This window comes from Octodon degus, unplaced genomic scaffold, assembly GCF_000260255.1.
Source record: "Octodon degus isolate 3935 unplaced genomic scaffold, OctDeg1.0 scaffold00184, whole genome shotgun sequence".
In the NCBI taxonomy this organism is placed as follows: domain Eukaryota; kingdom Metazoa; phylum Chordata; class Mammalia; order Rodentia; family Octodontidae; genus Octodon; species Octodon degus.
This window is the reverse complement of record NW_004524760.1, coordinates 444,039-461,542: the sequence shown is the minus strand read 5'-3', so window position 1 is coordinate 461,542 and position 17,504 is coordinate 444,039. Positions and strand designations below refer to the sequence as shown.

The 17,504-nt window shown below is 48.4% G+C and overlaps 1 protein-coding gene across 13 annotated transcripts in view; it reads right to left on the bottom strand.

Moving 5' to 3' along the window:
* The window catches only part of Nrxn2 (neurexin 2), a 112,150-nt gene that overhangs the window by 57,299 nt on the left and 37,347 nt on the right, over positions 1–17,504 (bottom strand). For 9 of the 13 annotated variants that reach the window (XM_004643749.3, XM_023703905.1, XM_023703902.1 and 6 more), the window contains 3 exons: positions 12,596–12,619; positions 4,303–4,464; positions 3,149–3,587 (listed from right to left, as the gene is read on the bottom strand). In XM_004643749.3, the coding sequence (XP_004643806.1) occupies positions 3,149–3,587; positions 4,303–4,464; positions 12,596–12,619 (625 nt within the window). The remainder of the gene's footprint in view (positions 1–3,148; positions 3,588–4,302; positions 4,465–12,595; positions 12,620–17,504) is intronic. The other 4 variants (XM_004643751.2, XM_023703901.1, XM_023703904.1 and 1 more) reach the window with 1 other exon arrangement.

The following is a 17,504-nucleotide window of genomic DNA, read 5'->3' as shown; positions in this document are numbered from 1 at the left end:
TGGAGTGTTGTGGGGATCGAACTACAGCAAACTGAGGCTGCCAGCATTGTGGAAGCAGCCACTTAAAGAACTGAGCTAGGGCTGGGCCCCCGCCAACTGGACTCTTAACAGATAAACTGAGCCCTCGGAAATGAAGAATCAGGAAAAGGGGTATATAATAAAAAGTTGGAGAGAGGAAATTAAAGTAAGCACAGGCCTCTAAACCATGGACAGAGAACAACCCGACCCACTCACCGAGACAGCAGATAAACATGATGTGTGTATACAGACAGGGGAACATTATTAAGCTTAAAAAGGAAATTCTAACTTGTGCTACAACATGGATGAGCTCTGAAGACAAAAGACAAATGTTGAATAATTTCACTTATATGAGGCCCTCAGAAGGAGATCCACAGAGGCAGAAAGATGGTGGCTGCTAGAGAGGCAGACAAGAGTGAGGAGTTGTCCCATAGAAACAGTTTCAATTTAGGAAGATGAAAAAGTTCTAGGCTCCAACTGAGCTCGAAGTACCTGTAGAACCAGCACAGAGACTGACTCCAGCCCTTGAACTTAGAATACTGCTGCACCTTCCCTTGTGTGTGAGACTCATTTGCACATCATTTATTTATGCCTGGTGTGTGGAGGGGGGATCCCAAACCAGCATGCTGTTTGAAAAATAAACTGAAGCCAGCCAGACATGGTGGTGCACACCTGTAATCCCAGCACTTGGGAGGCTAAGGCAAGAAACCAGCCTGGGCTATGAAGTGAGCTCAAGGCAAGCCTGAACTACATAGGGAGACCCCATCTCAAAAGAAGAGAGAGAGAGAGAGGGAGAGAGAGAGGGAGAGTGAAGAGGGAGAGAGAGAGAGAGAGAGAGAGAGAGAGAGAGAGAGAGAGAGAGAACTGAAACAATAAAGTGGCCTAGAGTTTCCCCAGAAAAATGTAATGGTTGGTTAACTTTGTTAAAATGTAGGTGTTGGGCCAGGGAAATGGCTCAGTAGAATGAGCACTTGCCTGGCAAGCTCAAGGGTCTGAGTTTAATTCCTGGTTCCACCAAAAAAAAAAATGTAGATTCTATCAAACTTGAAAAAGAAAAAAGTTCTAGACACAGATGATGATGACACACAACAGTATAAATGTACTTAATGCCACTGAACACACAGTAATGTCTAGAGCTGATCAAGACAGGAATTCAAGTCGGGAGTGGTGGCACACACCTGTAAACCCAGCACACAGAAGGCTGAGATAGGACTGCCAAGAATTCAAATCCAGCATGGGCTACATGGAGAGACTTTGTCTCAAAATAAAATAAAACTTAAAAAGATAGGGATTCAAGACCCAATCAGATCTAGTGTCTAGGCTCTAGAGAGCAGTATGAAGCCAACAGGACCACTTCCTGGCTGCCAGAGGAGCAGAAGGCCTAGATGCTAGGCAAAGCCTGGACTGCCTTCTGCACCAAGGAGTAAGAGATTTCCTTCACAGATCCGCTGGGACAGACAGCATTCATGAGGACTCCCAGGTGCTGCCACGAGATCTAGCCAGGGTATGGAACCACCTCACATAGATTTCTCTGAGGAAGGAAGGGAAGAAACAAAAAACCCAAATTTCTGGGAGCCCTGGCCGGCTAGCCCCTCCTCCCTATGTGCAGAGGCACGGCCACCCCATCCAGATTCACAGGCCTGGAATGGTGATAGCCAGAGGAGTACAAAAATTTCGCTGACATTGACATTTGCTTAAATTGGATGATCTGTCAGGTCTCATTTATATCAGTTCTCTTTCTTGGCTAATTCTCTCATGTTCAACAAAATGGCGAAGAGTAAAGAGAAGAGAAAACAAGGGGATAGGAAGAGAAGACTGCAGAGGAAGGGTGAGGGGAGGGTGGTTGGAAGTCACAGAAGGTTCAGGGACAGAAGGTTCAAGAACCAGCAGCTGCTAGCCCACAGCTGTCCTGCTGCTTTACTGTTCTAGAACCCTCATAGCCAGGCAGAGAGTCAAGCTCTTTACTGTGTCTCTCCTGGCCAGAGTACGGTAGACAGCATTTGGCTCACTGCTCTTCAGCACTGTGGACAGCACCTGACACCTAATAAATTCTTAGTAAGTACTCTCAGCCTCAGTGTCCTCATTCTCCACCCACCAAATCAAACAGGTGGAAAATATTCAGAGAAAAATTGCATCTGTGCTGAACAATAATAATATAGTCTGTCTGTCTGTCAGTCTTTCTGGTATCAAACCTAGACGTTGCACTTGCCAAGCAGGTACTATGCCACTGAGCTATATCCCCAGCCCTACTTAGCATTTCTTATAATAATTATGTAGCATTTATATTGTATTAAGTATTGTAAGGAATCTAGAGATGATTTAAAGTAGGAAGATTGGGGCTGGTGAGATTGCTCAGTGGTCTAAAGCACCTACTTAGAACAAGCTTAGCAAGACACAGGGACCGCGGTTCAATCCCCCAGCACCACATGCCAGCCAGCCCCGCCCCCCTGGTAGGCTGAGCTGGTCTCACACACACACACACACACACACACACACACACACACACACAAAGAAATAAAATTTAAAAAAATAAATAAATAAAATAAAGTAGGAAGATTGAGTTAGTATACTTAATATTATACTGTCTTATATAAATAAAATACCTGGAAAGTACTTTTAAAAAGATCTGAGTATCATGGATTTGGTACTGAGAATGGGGAGCTGCTGGAATCAATCCTCAAAAGATACCAATGGATAACCATAATTGTTAAGTGAGTTAAAAAAAAATTTAATGTCTCTGGATAGAGGGAGGCATACCTGGGAAGATATTTCTTTAGAGGGAGATGTGCCAAGTACCCTGTGCTATAATTCTATGCTAACCCTTTCATAGATGTACTTTTATATTCTCCACTTGATGGGTCCTGTGTAATTATTTCCTTTGCAGGTAAGGAAACTGAGGCCCACATCCAACCAGTGAAACAGCTGAAAAAAAGCCAAGTGTGGTTGGCACCAAAGGCTGCTGGCATGCCATGATGGAAGGGACAAAGGGAGGACTGGTAGAGGGCAGAAGAAATGACAGAGGACAAAGCAGGAGGTGATGCAGAACAAAGATCATCTGAAGAGAGCTGGAAAGGTCAGAGCAGGTAGAAAGCAGCAGTCAGAAGAGGGGAAGCTCCAGAAGCCTCCTGACCTTTGCGCCCGTCCCTCTGGAAGTCCACGTGACACCACTCGCCATCATTGACTTTGCGGCTAGATGCCCGCAGCTTGATGCCCCCAGAGCCCATATCCAGCAGAAGATAGAGGTAGCCATCCAACAGCTCCATGGCAAAGTAGTCGGCCCGCTGGGCAGAGTTGTGGCTGCCCGGCCCAGCCCCAGCCCGTCGGCCCTGGCTAAAGAGTAGCAACCCATTGGGCTCTGTGGTGCGGAAGTCCAAGGAGATGGAGCCAGTGCGCTTGGCACTCCAGCGAGGCAGTGCCACAAAGGCCTCAGGACTCTCAAAGGTCACCGGGTCCAGGGCAGCCACATCCTCACAACGGAATGACAAATCTCCCTGCAGCTTCATCTTGGGGTCCCCTTCCTTGGCCAGGCGGGAGAGTTCCAGCTTGAAGTCATTGTTCTTATAGACCACCTGCAGGGAGGAGAAGGGTCAAGGGTAAAGAAGCAAGAGCAGCTTAGGGCCTGGTCACAGCTGTCTGTGAGACCCCACCACTGCCCATCCTCAGTAGCCCCTGCTCAATGCCACACAGAAGCTGTGCACAAGCACCTCCATGCCCAGTTTGCTTCCTCTGACCTGCTTCTGGCTGCCCACTGGCCAGGTGGGCTATAGGTTCTCACTGCCAGCACTTTGCAGCTTGCGATAATGAAAAGGCAGCAATCACCACTGCCATCTGATTGCCAGTTTTGAATGGACAAAGCCTTTGTAACAACCTTAACGAGCAGCTACCGTCCACTTATCTACAGAAGGGGCAACTAAGCATTGAGCAGGTCAAGTGATTGGGTCAAGGTCACAGAGCTAGGGAGTGGGAAATGAGACTGAAACACACATCTTTAACCTTCACATCCAATAGTTCTTGCTTCTGCCACAACTTCAAGGATTCTAAGAGGATGGGAACTTCTGAGGCTCAAGGAAATGAGAGGAAAGGCCCCTCTTGACTGCATCAGTAGGACCTGAGTTTTGAACAGGAAACATGTCCCACCATGGACTCAGAAAGAATCCCCCATGAGGGAAGCAGCTGGCCAGCTCAGACTACATCACACCACAGACAGGGCAAACAGGAGCAAAGGGTTCCTGGACAGGGGCAAAGGATTCCTGGACCAACCCCAGCCCTTTCCACCCTACTTACATCCTTGAGGCAGCCCATAAAGTTGTTGCTGACAGGTGAGCCCGGCAGGTCTGCTGTATTGGGGCTGCCCCCAATGTAGAAGAAGTCATCAGAGCCCAGCATGGTGTAATCCTCCTGCGTGTAGCCTGTGGTGGTCAGGATTCCGTCCACTGAGATGGTCACCTGCCCAGCCCAGGGAGGGGGAGAGACAGGAGACAACGGGCATCAACTCCCTGGGAAGAGCCACAGGCTGGGCTAGGGAGGGGCCAGGGGGTAGTGGGGGAGGGGGACCCACATTTTTATGTCTGCTTGCCTTGGAGAAGGAACAGTGGGGGAAGAAAGGAAAGGAGGAAAAGAAGACAGCACAAGATTTGATGGTTTCCAAGTGGAGGAGGCTATGGCCTGCCCTATGCTCCTGCCTCCAGCTCAGCAGACAGGAGCCTGTGGGGAACCTGAAGAGTTCTTCAAAGGGACAGGGCAGCAGCACCCAGGAGGTGCTCTGGATGGCAGTGGGGACTTGAGGACAGGGGCCCCTGGGGAGTGAGGGGAGGCTAATGGAATCCTCACTTTTCTCCCCTTCATGATAAGCTCTGGCACCGTGACATCTGTGACTCCAGAACTTCTTCAGCTAAGGCAGAAAACAGCCACTCCCTGGAGCTGGAAGGCTTGGACTCACCTGTGGTCCCTGCCCTCTAAATCAGGTCACTGATCTCTTTCTTTCTCACCTCAGAAGGGGAATGAAGACAGCACTGAGGACCAAGGATCCAACACACCTGGGAAATCCCGGGACCTGAGCTGCATCCCATACTTCCTAGCTGATTCCCACTGCTGCCATATGGGTTCTAAGGGCTCCCACCTCTCAAGGGCTCTCTTCATTCCTCAGGTACCTAGTATTTGAAGGGGGTCACTCTCTTTCACCTAAAGGAAAGGGCAGTTCTGTACCCGCTTCTCAGCCTGCCTTCCCTTCTTCATGTCTAGTGTTTGTCCTACCAACACAGTTGTTATCCCACCAGGAGGGAGCAGAGTATGGCAGGGCTCTGGGGCAGAAAATCCAACCAAAAGCAAGCAACACTGGTCTGGGGAGGCAGAGGTGACCTTGGAGGAGGGCCAAGTACAGGAAACTGTAATTGCTCCACCCCAAGGCAAAGGCCCACCTGCTCCCTGAAGAGTCTAACCAAGAGAACAGTGCTCGGGGCTCCAGACACACCTTGGGGAATGGGGAAAAAGCCAAGGACTATTGAACCCCAACACATCTCTAGGAAGCTAGTGTTTCAGGCGAGGTCAGTGAGAACACAGGCAGTGCCCTATAGAGGCCATCAAAAAGCTGGTTCTGTTAGCCTGACCTTGTGCTTCTATAGCACAAGGCCACAGCTCACCTGAGCCCCTGCTCCCCAAAGGTGCTTCAATATCCCTTGTTTAGGCAAGATCTGGAGATGGGGGCTTCTGAGAACATTCTCTGATGTCCCCACTGACACCAGTCCATAGACACATGCCACCAGCTGTCTTCAGCACCTGGTGTGCAGTGTTCCATCATCCAGGGGTGGAAGATGTCTAAAGGTCAAGGAAGCATCCAGACAGGGGGAGCAGCCCCCCTCCCCAGGGTCCTGGAGTTCCCACATGCTGGCCTCCAGCCTTGTGGTGCAGAGGTGGGGCTGAGAAGATTGAGGGCTGAGACACCCCCTCCTGGGAACCATCAAACCTTGTGCTGGGAGAGCTAGGTTCAAGGACAGAAGGTGACAGGTGTCTTTGTGAGAGGGGGCAGTCTGAAAGCTTTTGAGTCTTGTTCTGAGTGGAAGGCTGGTGATTATCATTTATTTCTTCTTCCCTCTACCTTACCCTGAGGCTGGGAAGTGAAGCTCTGGATAGAAAAGGGAAGGGTCAAGGCATTAATCACAAAAACATGCAAACGAGATTAGACTGGGCAGAGAAGAGCTGGAGAGAGGGAAGAGAGGACCAGAATGGAGGGATAGGGATATCAGGGAGGGCCTGACAACTGAAAGGACTTCTCTAGGGCAAGTGTGGCTCCTACCCTTGCCACTCACCTCCACTCCTGCCACTGTAGAGACTCAGAATGGAGCTACTAATTACTTCTTGGGCTCATGTGCTCACCCCAACTAGACCATCAGCTCCTGAAGGGCAGAAACCTGACCTGACATGTCTCTGCCACTTCCCAATCCCAGCATAGCCCAGGGGACACAGCAATGATCATTAAGGCCAACATCAAGTTGCCCTGTGACCCAGAGCCACACAGCCTATATCTTCATCTGTAAACCTGACTCCCTCAAAGCCTGTGACTTTAGTGACAGGGCCTTAAGTCCCCCATGAGTGGGCCCATCTCTGTTTCCATAAGGGGAAAGGGCTCTGATGCTCCCTGGCCTCAAAAGCCAGTGTACCACTCTCAGCCCACCCCTTTACCCTATGGATTCTCTTCATCCCACTCCATGCTCCTAGGTGAAGGTCACTGTCCCCAGGGTCTCTCTGAGTTAGAAGGACCAGACTGGGGCAAGGTAAAGATGTCCAGGAACCCCTTCCTCGAGTCCCTTCTGGGCTGGGAGGAAATCTCACTGTGTCCCAATGGCTTTGGGCAAACCACTCCCACTCAGTGGCTCCTCTAGGAAGAGGACCACCTTGACCATCCTCTTATGGCCTGGGGGTAGGGGAGAGGGTAGCAGGAGGCGGGGTGACATAGGAGGTGCACTGAGGAAGGGGATCAGCCCAGAAGAGGTGTGGGGTGGGGAGAATACAAGGAGAAAGGGAGAGATGGCAGTGGGTGAAGAGGAAGCCAAGAGTGGAGGGAATGAAGGAAAAGTGTCTGAGGAAGGCAAGGAGGGAGATGACTTAGATTAGTAAACCCGACTGTTCCCTCAGACAAATCAAAGTCCAGACACAAAAATGGCAGGTTCGTTAGTAAAAGCAAAAAACAGGGGAATAATTCCCCTGTCCCCCTCCACCCCAGGGGTTCTTGATGCCCCTGCCCCCCAACCCCCCACGCAGTTTCTGGAAGGGGCGGGGCCAGCGGGGGAGGTAGGGAGGAAGTGGGGCTGTGGGACACAGAGCAGCCGCTGCAGCAGGAACCCATGCAGGTTAGAGGAGCAGGCTGGGGGCCAGCAGCACAAGCCAGAAAGGGCAGCGCCAAGGAGAAGGCATGCAGGGCAGGGGACTGGGAGCAGAGATGAAGGCAAAAGAGCTGTGGGTGCAGGAACGAGAAGCTTCCTTCCACCAAGGAGGAAAGGGGAACAACTAACAGAGACACTTAGGAGCTAAGAAAGGGGGACACCAGATCTGAGCTTCCTCACCAGCAAGTGACTCCCACTCATTCCTCTGCCCATTTGCCACCAATCACCAACCCCAGACACACCTGCACACACACACTGCACCACTCCAAAGGCTGCCAGGCCAGGACCCAAGACCCAGCCAAGGGTCTGCACCCAACCCACACCAAGCATCGACACAGCCAGCCAGCCCAGTGGGTTCTGAAGCACTCACTGTAAGAGGGCAGGCTGAGTCAGGAACAGCAGAACCACACCCCCTCCCCGCAGCCCCATGCACTTCCCAGGAGCTGTGTGGCCGGTTGGAGGTAGCCCGCTGGCAGCCTGGAACCCAGATGGGCTCTCAGCTCCTCCTGTCACAGAACTCTTGTTCTACCTTGCTGATGTCCATGTCAAGTAGGCAAGGCAGTATAGGGAAACTGGCCCTAGCCATAAATATCCCCACCCTGGATGATCCTTACACACAAAGGCTGGGGACAAAGGAAACACTGTCACTGCCCAGATCTTCCCCAGTTGTCTGCCATCACAGGGTCACTGGTCTCCCTATTCTGAGGAGAATAATTAAGAAAGCAGATGGGGTTGTTTTTATTGTTGTTGTTTGTTGCCTCCCCCCCCTCCCCGCAAAAAAAAAAAAAATACCAGAGATTCAACTCAGGGTCTTGCACAGAGCTTACATCCTAGGTTTTTCTGAGACAGGGTCTTGTTGAATCACTAAGTTGTCCAGGCTAGAGGCTTGAACTTGTGATCCTCCTGGCTCAGCCCTACCATAGTGCTGGGATCACAGGCATGTAATACCATACATGCCTAGAAGTAAGTGTTGTTAACTTGTGGGCAACTAAAATGGGTTTGCTTGAAGCCCCTGGACAGTGTACAAAAATCATATCAATGGGCTTTTTTGTCTCCTGTTAGAGTTCATTGTTGTTCCAAATTTTCAAAAGAGTTCCACAAGCCTAACATGCTTAAAAACTAGACCAAAAGAGGCTTGTGCCTGTAATCCCAGAACTCTAGGAGGCTAAGGTAGGGGGATTGAAAATATGAGCCCATCTGGACAATTTAGCAACTTAGCCAGACCTTATCTCAAAGCAAAAAAATAAAAATGGCTGGGAAAATGTGAAAGCCTTGGCTTCAATCCCCAGCACCAAAGACTACCAAAAAACAAAAACAAGTTCATAAAACTGTTGTTTGGCCAGGTATGGTGACACACACCTGTAATTCCAACACTTGGGAGAGGGGTCAGAGAGATAGCTCAGAGGTCTAAAGTGCCTGCTTAGGCATGCTTGGGTAAGTACAGGGACTGACCCCGGACCTGGTCCCCAAATAAATAAATAAATAAATAGAAAAAAGATTCAACACTCAGGAGGGAGAAGCAAGCGCCACGAGTTCAAGGTCAGCCTGGGCTACAAAGTGAACTCAAGGCCAGCCTGAACTACATAGCAAGACCCTGCCTCAAAAAGACAAAAATAAATTTATATATATATCTTATATCCCATCAGGGTGCAGCAGGGTGGAAATGGGGCTGCAGACAGTGGGAGGGGCTTCTGCATACGAGAGGTGCTGAAGCCCATCTAATTGTGGATTTTAGTTACCTTAAGTGGGGGGGGGGGGCGGCTAACTAAAGCCAGAAGCAGTTTGAAAGACACACCAAGAGATAGATTAACTTGACTGACAAAATTACAGCCCTATGGTAAACTCTGGGGTCTGGGTTTCATTAAGTTTGGGAGTATAGGAGAAAGATTTGAGGTCAGAAGTCTTGGGTTCTCATTTAGCCTTCACCATTTTCCAGAACAACCTCTTTTTACCTCTCTGACTCTCCAGCCTATAAAAGGGGTTTAACAACTTCCTATCTTCCAGGTTTACACCAAACACTAAAGGAGAGTTAAGTGCAAGTGCTTAGACTCCTCCAAGTCTGGTGTGTGGCTCTGGGCAAAGAACTTTCTCTGGGCCCCAACGTCCTCATTTATGAACTGGGAATATTCCCTACCTACTGCCTGAAATCTAGGATTCATCCAGGGTTGTTTGTTTGTTTGTTTGTTTGTTTTTGCGGTACTGGGGATTGAACTCAGGACCTTGCACTTGCCAGGCAAGCGCTTAAATTCTACTGAGCTATTTCCCCGGCCCTCACCGGGGTTTAAAATTATATTTAAAACATAAAAGGTAGACCCTGATATGTGCACAAAGAACCCTGACTATTTTTCCAAGCAAGCATCTATCAGCCTGACCACACTTAAGTCAAACCTCTCAACTGACTGGTGGGCCTTCAGGCCTGTGCTCACCCTCTCCCCAAGAAAAGAAGGGGGGCCGGGGAGATGGCTCAGTAGAATAAGCGCTTCCCTGGCAAGCACAAGGGCCTGAGTTCAATCCCTGGTTCTGCCAAAAATAAAAATAAAAGAGAAGGGCTAGAAGGGTAAGAATCCATATGGATGAGGTAGTAAAAATCAATACAAAACTCTATGAAACCCATCCTGAAAGATGACTTGGGAACCTCTCAAACCCCAGCTCTGTTGGTGCCTTGTTCTCTGACATTAGCCTCGGCCTGACAGATGGTCCTCAGTGCAGGTTTAGAGGCTTTATGAGACCACCAAGAGGCATGGAGATCTGTTTCCTCTGTCAGTGCTGCTCATGGAGAGAAGTAGGGACTTGAAGCCTTGGGACTTAGCAGGGACTTTCCTTGCTGGGACTGAAACCAGAGAAGGCTGTTGGTTTCCTAACGAATCTCATCAAGTCATTCATCTTCCCTCCTCACCAACCCAACTTCTGAAGCATTCTGAGGGTTCATGTAGTTATTCTGGGATGGTTACAGGGTCTCCAATAGGGCTAGAGATGTTGTATTCTCCGGAGTTTGCTATGGGAAGGGAATGGCTTATTCATACACATCACTGTTCCCAGAAACATGGAGACAATCAGCTAAGACTTTGTAAAGCTTGCTACAATTGTAATTCCCCTGGCCCAGTATAGGCCTTTCACTTTCGTTGCCCTTCTTGACCTTCTTTCTGGTCCTATGAAAGAGGTTTACTGTCTGCTCACTTGCTAGATGAGGAAACAACTTTCATAGCCTTAGTCCATTTCCACTAAACTGAGACAAGAAGGATGGTTTGCTGGGCTCCAGTCTGAGGGTGATACTCCCCAGGTGATTAGGGTATATCCCATGGGCTGATTTTTTCTCCCTTCAGTCCCCAAAATCACAGGTTGCCTTCCAGTAAAGGTCTGTGAAGAGAGTTCCAAATGGCCAGCTCTGGAACTGTGCTCAGTGGCCCAGCTGGGCAGGGTGGGGAGCAGCTAACTCCTAGAAGCAGTGGGAAACAGCCTGTGGTGGCTGTGCTAGCCCCACCACACAGCTCCATTTGAACTCTTGGAGACACCAAGAGCAGCCACAGAGTACACTGGGTGTGACTGGGGTGACACTGGCCATGGCACTAGTCTGTGTAGGTGTAAGAAAATGCACACATGTGAAGGTATTGGCCAGAGGTGGAGCCTACTAAGAAGTGGGGGAACTCTCAGGCTGTGCACCTCAGCTCCAACACCTTCTCTGTTCCAGCCAGTCAGCCCTGGGGGAGGCTGGCCAGGCCAGGCAGCTGCCCCACACAGTGCCAGTCCCTCGGGAGCAGACACATCCATCTGCAGGGTCCCTGGCCTAGTGCTCAATCACTCTGCATTATTAATAGGCGATGACTAACTGGCTGCTGCTGCCGAGCCAGCACAGGGCAGGCCTGAGGGAATCCCAGGGGATCACACACCGCAGGGCCTGCAGGCTCACACTCTAAGGCAGGCAGGCAGGGAGCAAAGGGACAGCCCAGCCCCTCCCTGCCCCTGCCCATCATGGCGTCCACACTGAAGGCAGAATCCTCACCAGGCCTGCAGCCCCCATTCACACCGGTGAGTACACATGTAGAGACACCAGCAGTCTCCCAAACACACAGCACGGCTTCCCACTAACACCCCTAAATGTCACACCAACATTTACACACAGTCGCACCCACACACCAACACACACCAGCTGCCTTTCCACCAACACCCACACCAGCACTCACCGGGCCTGAGCCCAGCCCAAACACAGGCACTTGGCAAGGACATGGACAGCAGAGGCTGGCCCAGCCCCACCCTGCAAGGACTGCCCTCCAATAGGGAAGGAAGCCAAGCCCGTCCATGGCCATGCAAGAGAGGCAAGGACACTGGGGAGGGGCACGGGGGAAGGGAGACAGTGTGAAACACAGTGTTAGTCAGAGCAGCAGAGCTTAGGGGGACTGGACGCTATCCCTGGTGGGGAGGAAAGACCATTCATGCCATGCAAAATGTTGGGGAGACAAACAGGGAACCTTCGAGGCTAAGAAGTGGGAGAGGAGATGTCACCTTTTCCCTGGCAGCCAACATGAAGCAGTCCCCAAACTGGTATGAGCTGGTGATTTGAAGGCAGTCTATGTCTCCCAAGGTCACCCCCCACCCTTTGGAAGAGCTGCTCAGCCAGCTGCCAGTGGAGGTGGCGTCCCCACACCCTCCCTCAGCTTGAGGAGTCCCATTCAGAGCTGACAGTGAGCAGAGCAGAGCATGTCATGAGATGGTGTTTTCCATGGATTTTCAGGAGACCAAGAAAGAAACCAAATCAAACAGAAAAAAACAAGGGAGGGAAGGGAAAAGAACAAAAGAAAGCAATCAAAATAAGCCACTTGGTATCGGGGCTGGTCTAACCAGAGCCGATGACCACAGGGCCTGCCCCAGGTCGCTCTGGCCAGGAATCTGAATTCAGAAGGCAGGGATTATAGGGCAGGGCCAGGCCAAATTCCTTGATTTCCAATTGTCTTTTGGCTTTGAGTTGGGAACAAGGGGGGAAAAAAAAAGAAAGAAAGAAAAGGGAGGGAAGGAAACCAAAGAGAGAAGCAAAATCTAAAAGATTGTCCAGGACACAAAAAACAATTGGAAGAGCAAAACAACCAAAAACCAAACGAGGAGAGGAAACAAAAGTGGGAGAATCGAACGGTTAAAAAAACCCACGGCAAACCAAACGGTAAGACAATTAGAGTGATATCTACCAGATAATGCAGTTTGTTTACCATAGCGTGTCCAATCCCTGCGTGCTTCACCGGAGAGGGGGAGGGGAGGGGGGGTCAAAAAAAACCAACAAAGACAACAACAAAAGAACACAACGAAAAGAAAAGAAAAATAAAATGACCAACTGTGAAACTCAAGGAAGGAGGAAAAATATATATCCATATATATTTGGTTGTTCAAACCCTCCCACCTCAGGTTCAGCGGAAGTATTTGGTTTAAGGAAAATTAAATTATAATGGGAGGGAAAAATAAAACACACACACACAAAATTAAACCCCTTCTTATCCCAATCCCTTCCCCACCCCTCCTCTGGATTCCTCTCCCCCTCACCCCCTCCCTGAAGAGCCGTCTGCAGAGAAGGGGAACAGTTAAAAACCTTGGTTAGTAGAGAAGAAAACAACAAAAGAACTGGACCAAGAAAGCAAAGACTTAAAAATGGCTGACATTCCGCAGATGAGACAGAAAGGTTAGTTCGGTTTTTCACTCATACCTTGCCCCACCTGTCCCTGCCCGTCCCTTGGTCCCCTGGGTTATAAGCGTGTTAGTAACACACACAGAGTCGGCAACGGGGTTTTCCAACAGAAGGGGAGAGAGGGAAGGCAGGGGTTAAGAAGCAGACCCAGTTATGCAGTATTAGTAGGTCCTGTGGGCTGAAATGGGAGGGAGTTGAAGGGAGAGGAGAGAAGGGAACAGGAGTGTGAGAAGAGGTGGGCTACTGACTCTGAATGGACAATGGGTTTGTTAGCTAACTGGTCAACCAGATGGCTTTCCAGAAAACTGGCTAGGAAGTGAGTTACTGCTGGCCAGCTGGCTGACCAGTGGTTATGTTGGGTTAATGAGTTAACCAGTTGGTAATGGACCAGCTGGCTGTCAGGCTGGGAGAAGAGTGGGCAAAGCCCCTTGAGAGTCAAACAATTGGCAAAAATGAGAGGCAGTTTCATTTGGAGGCCAAAGTGGTTCCCAAGGAGCACAGGAGGGGACATGGGTATCTGCTTCTCCCAGGAATGGGAGCATAGGCAAATAGATCCAGGGAGTCGTTCAGGGAGAAAGGTAGTTTCTTAGATTTTTTTTTTTTTTTGTCTTGCTTCCCTTCCTTGAGAAAGGAAGACTGAATCATCATCAAAACAGGGGAAAGGAAACCTTGCCCTCCGGGGCTGGCAGAGACTTCACGTTCACACTGCATCTGATCATCCCAAAGACTCCCTCTCCTTTCCTTCTCCCACCCACAGCTGCTTCCCCCTGACTGCCCACCCTGACTTCTCCAGAGCCCATATTTCCCAAAAAGCCCTCATCCCTATTTTCTTATTCTCCCTTGTGCATCCCTCCCTCCGAGAACGAAGTGTCCACGAGCACCATCCTTGCAAGGCCCTGGAACTGGCAAGACCCACCCCTTCTATGAGGACAGCAAAACCCCTGAACCTCCACTTCTCCTTAAGTACCAGAAATTCCCTCCCCTTCCCCACTAAAGGAACACTAAAGCCCACCTAACTCTGAGATCCCTTACTCCTCCATGGCTAGAAGTCAGATGTCCTACCCAGGTCGGTCTTCAAAATCCTCACTCCCACCTGCTCCCAAGTTCCTTTTCTCTTCCCATAGCCAAGAACAGCAGCAACAACCACTTTCACCATTAACCTGGTCTTTGAAAAGAAGATGCCAAAGGGGCCAAGACAGCTTTACTTAAGAACATTAGAGATGGAGGGATATTGCTGTTTGGCATCTGTTAAATGCAACTGCACAGCCAAGACTATGATTGTGAGGTGGAGAGGTATTTTAGGGACAGAGCCATTACTTAAAGAGTTATTATAACCAGTGGTTACAGGACTAATTTAGTAAGACAATTAATAAGGGCCTTGTATAATTAAAAATAACAGAATTCAATATTTAGCAGCTAGAAGAAGTGCTGAATGACCAATATTAATTATTGGTGATCTTGAAGCAGTTTACATAGCAGAAGCATCTAACTGCAGGTGCAGTGACTGGAGTAAGGGGACAATATGTGACAAGAGGATTAGTACTACTGTTTGGTAAGACTATTATGAAATGAAGAGGCCAACTAGTCAGAACAAGGAATACTTAGCTTCAGGACAGCAAAATCAATTGCACCCAAAAAGATAAGAGTTGTCTCATAGCACAGTACCAGTTGAACAAGGCAGGGGAAAAAAAAAAAGGTATTGGAAGTCTGAGTTCTGTTCTTTGGAATTAGAAATGGTTATAGAGAAAAAAATAATTTTTTTCAATGTTCACAAAAAGGGTTGCATTGTTAACAAGTAGAACAGGAAATAAAAAACAGGACTGAAAGAAGAAAAAAAGTGATTTCAAAAAAAATAAATTAAAAAAAAATTTTTTTTTAAAAAAGTGATTTCAAAATCTGTACTTCCTACTAACTTGTTAAGAGACCAGGCTTTCTCTGAAAAGCAGCAGCGTTGGCATGGATGAGATGGGAACCCTCTAAACTTAAGGACTGAGGAGCTAGAGCTTGTCCATGTGACCATGGTTTAGGGGCAACTGTGGTCAGATACTGAAACAGAGCTTCCACTGGCACCCCTTCCTGGTGGCCTGTGACAGCTCAGGAAGAGAACATCCTAGACCAGAATCTGGGGAGCTAAGATTTCACATTAGTAAGTGAGCAGCCATGGCCTTATCCACTCCTAGAGCTCAGAATGGCAATGGCTGATGAGGTACAGTACCACAGACCCATGCAAGAAGCCAGCTATTATAACAAATGGAAACTTAACATAGCTAAGGGCCTTTGCATCAAACTATAACCATCTGCACTGTGAAATCTGAGGACAGCTCTAGCCTCTTCGAGAAAGTACAAATCACAAAAATCTGGGATGAATATAGTTTCTGTAGAGCATGAATGAGAAGCTCAGGATAAAGAAGAGAAACTCACCAAGGCATTCAGCCACAGAAGAATCTATTTTTTAAGAGATATGAGCAGGATGCTTGCATATCTCAGAATGACACAGCCACAGGAGAACTACAGCCTTCTTTGCATTTTTCACCAATAACAACAACCAGGGCCTCCCTAGGAGGCAGAGAAATGGAGTAGCTTCTGAATCTCACAGTCTTCTATCCAATACTCCCTATCAGGGCAGCCCTGAGAAAACTCTCTGAGCTTACAAACTTCAGTTTACTTAACAGTAAAATGGAAATAATATCATCTACTCACTAAATTGATTTTTAAAAATGCATGAAATACAAAAGAGAAAGGAAATCCTTGAACTCTGGGGTTAGTGGAAGAGAGAGGTTCCGGTGAGATCTGAGAAATGCTCTGGCAGAAGATGGAGATCTGGAGAAATTTGGGGTAGGGAGTGGGACATGCTTTCTTCTAGACTCATAAAGCAAAATGGAGTTTCTCCCAGCACAACAAGAGATAGTTCAGTGTTCGTATTAAGTAGTCAGATCGGCTCACTTTGGACATGGGATTCTTGTGTCTCAAATCTTACCAATCAAGTTTAAGAAAGAAACTGAATGAATCAGGAAAACTATTAGAAAAACAACTACACACACCCAATAGTTGCTGGTATTAAGACCTCAATTTGTTCACCACTTAGAAGAAGAGATAAGAAATGAAAACAAATATTGAAATACAGGAAAATGTGAAGAGAGAGCAGTAATACAAGTTTCCAAGGGCTTGAAGAACATAGCAAAGGGAGCCAGACTAAGGAAGGTTTTATGAAGGTGGCCAGAGGGACTGAAAGAAAACACAACTAATGATCACAGCAGCAGCAAGCCCTTTAGGGCTTATATCACAGCAGGCACTATGCTGAATGCTTTTAGGCATTCCTCAGTTGGCAGAAGACTCCTACCATTTTGCCATTGGGGAACTGAAGCTCAGAGAAGATGTATAATTTGCCTAAAGTCATTTAACTAGATTTGAAACCAGTCCTGCTGACTGAAAACCTAGCCCTAAGATTTCACTGAAGAGAAAGGCAGATGAATAGATAGTACACCTAGGCGAATTGTGGGAAGAAATGAAAGAACTAGGAGTGGTGTAGACAGGTATGGAGAGCAGCAGATCTAGGCCCTAAAACAGGCTGTGTGCCATGCCAGAAAGGACATAGGAGGAAAGAAGTCCTAAGTGCCTGTTGGACTGCATCTTCGGGGATTCCACTCATGAGATTTTCATCCTTGGCGAGTCCATACCTTAAGACTCCATTTTTAGAGGACTGTACTGTTGGGTTACTCCAACCTTGGAAATTCTATCCTTGGAGATCCATCCTTGGATGACTGCACCTTTAGTAACTCCATCCTTTAAGGATTCTGTCCTCTGGAGAGTCTATCCTTAGAGGATGCCATCCTTGAAGAACTGCATCATTAAGGACTCCATCCTTGAGGGACTATGTCATTGAGGACTTATTCCTTAATGGAATCCATCTTTAGGGAACTCTCTCCTTGGAAAACACCATCCCTTAGGGACTGAACCATTGGAAACTTCATCCTTGAGGATCTCATCTTTGTACACTCCACCCTTGATGGAATCCACCCTTAAAGGATTCTATTCTTGGGAATTCTGTCCCAAGGACTCCATCCTTGAGATTCTGTCCTTGAAGTATTTCATTCTTGGGGCCCAGGGGAGATCCTCAAAGTGTCTGCACTAAAAGGTATCATCTAAGCTAGGCAAGAGGAATCATTGTGGTGTTTTGGTAACCAGCTTGTCTTCCAGGTTTGGTGCTGGCTAATGGTAAAATGGGTTTGCACATTCTGCTTACATGGTAGTTGGAGGCAGTTGGGAGACATATTGGGAATGGGAGGAGAGTGGGCCTGGAATTAAAAATAGGCCTCAGGGAATCCTCAGAGGTAATCATTCCTGCCAAGATCCCCTAAGAGAACTGCCTGTCACAAAAGCTTCAAAGCTGGGTTTGGAAGGGAGAGAGAGAGAGAGAGAGAGAGAGAGAGAGAGAGAGA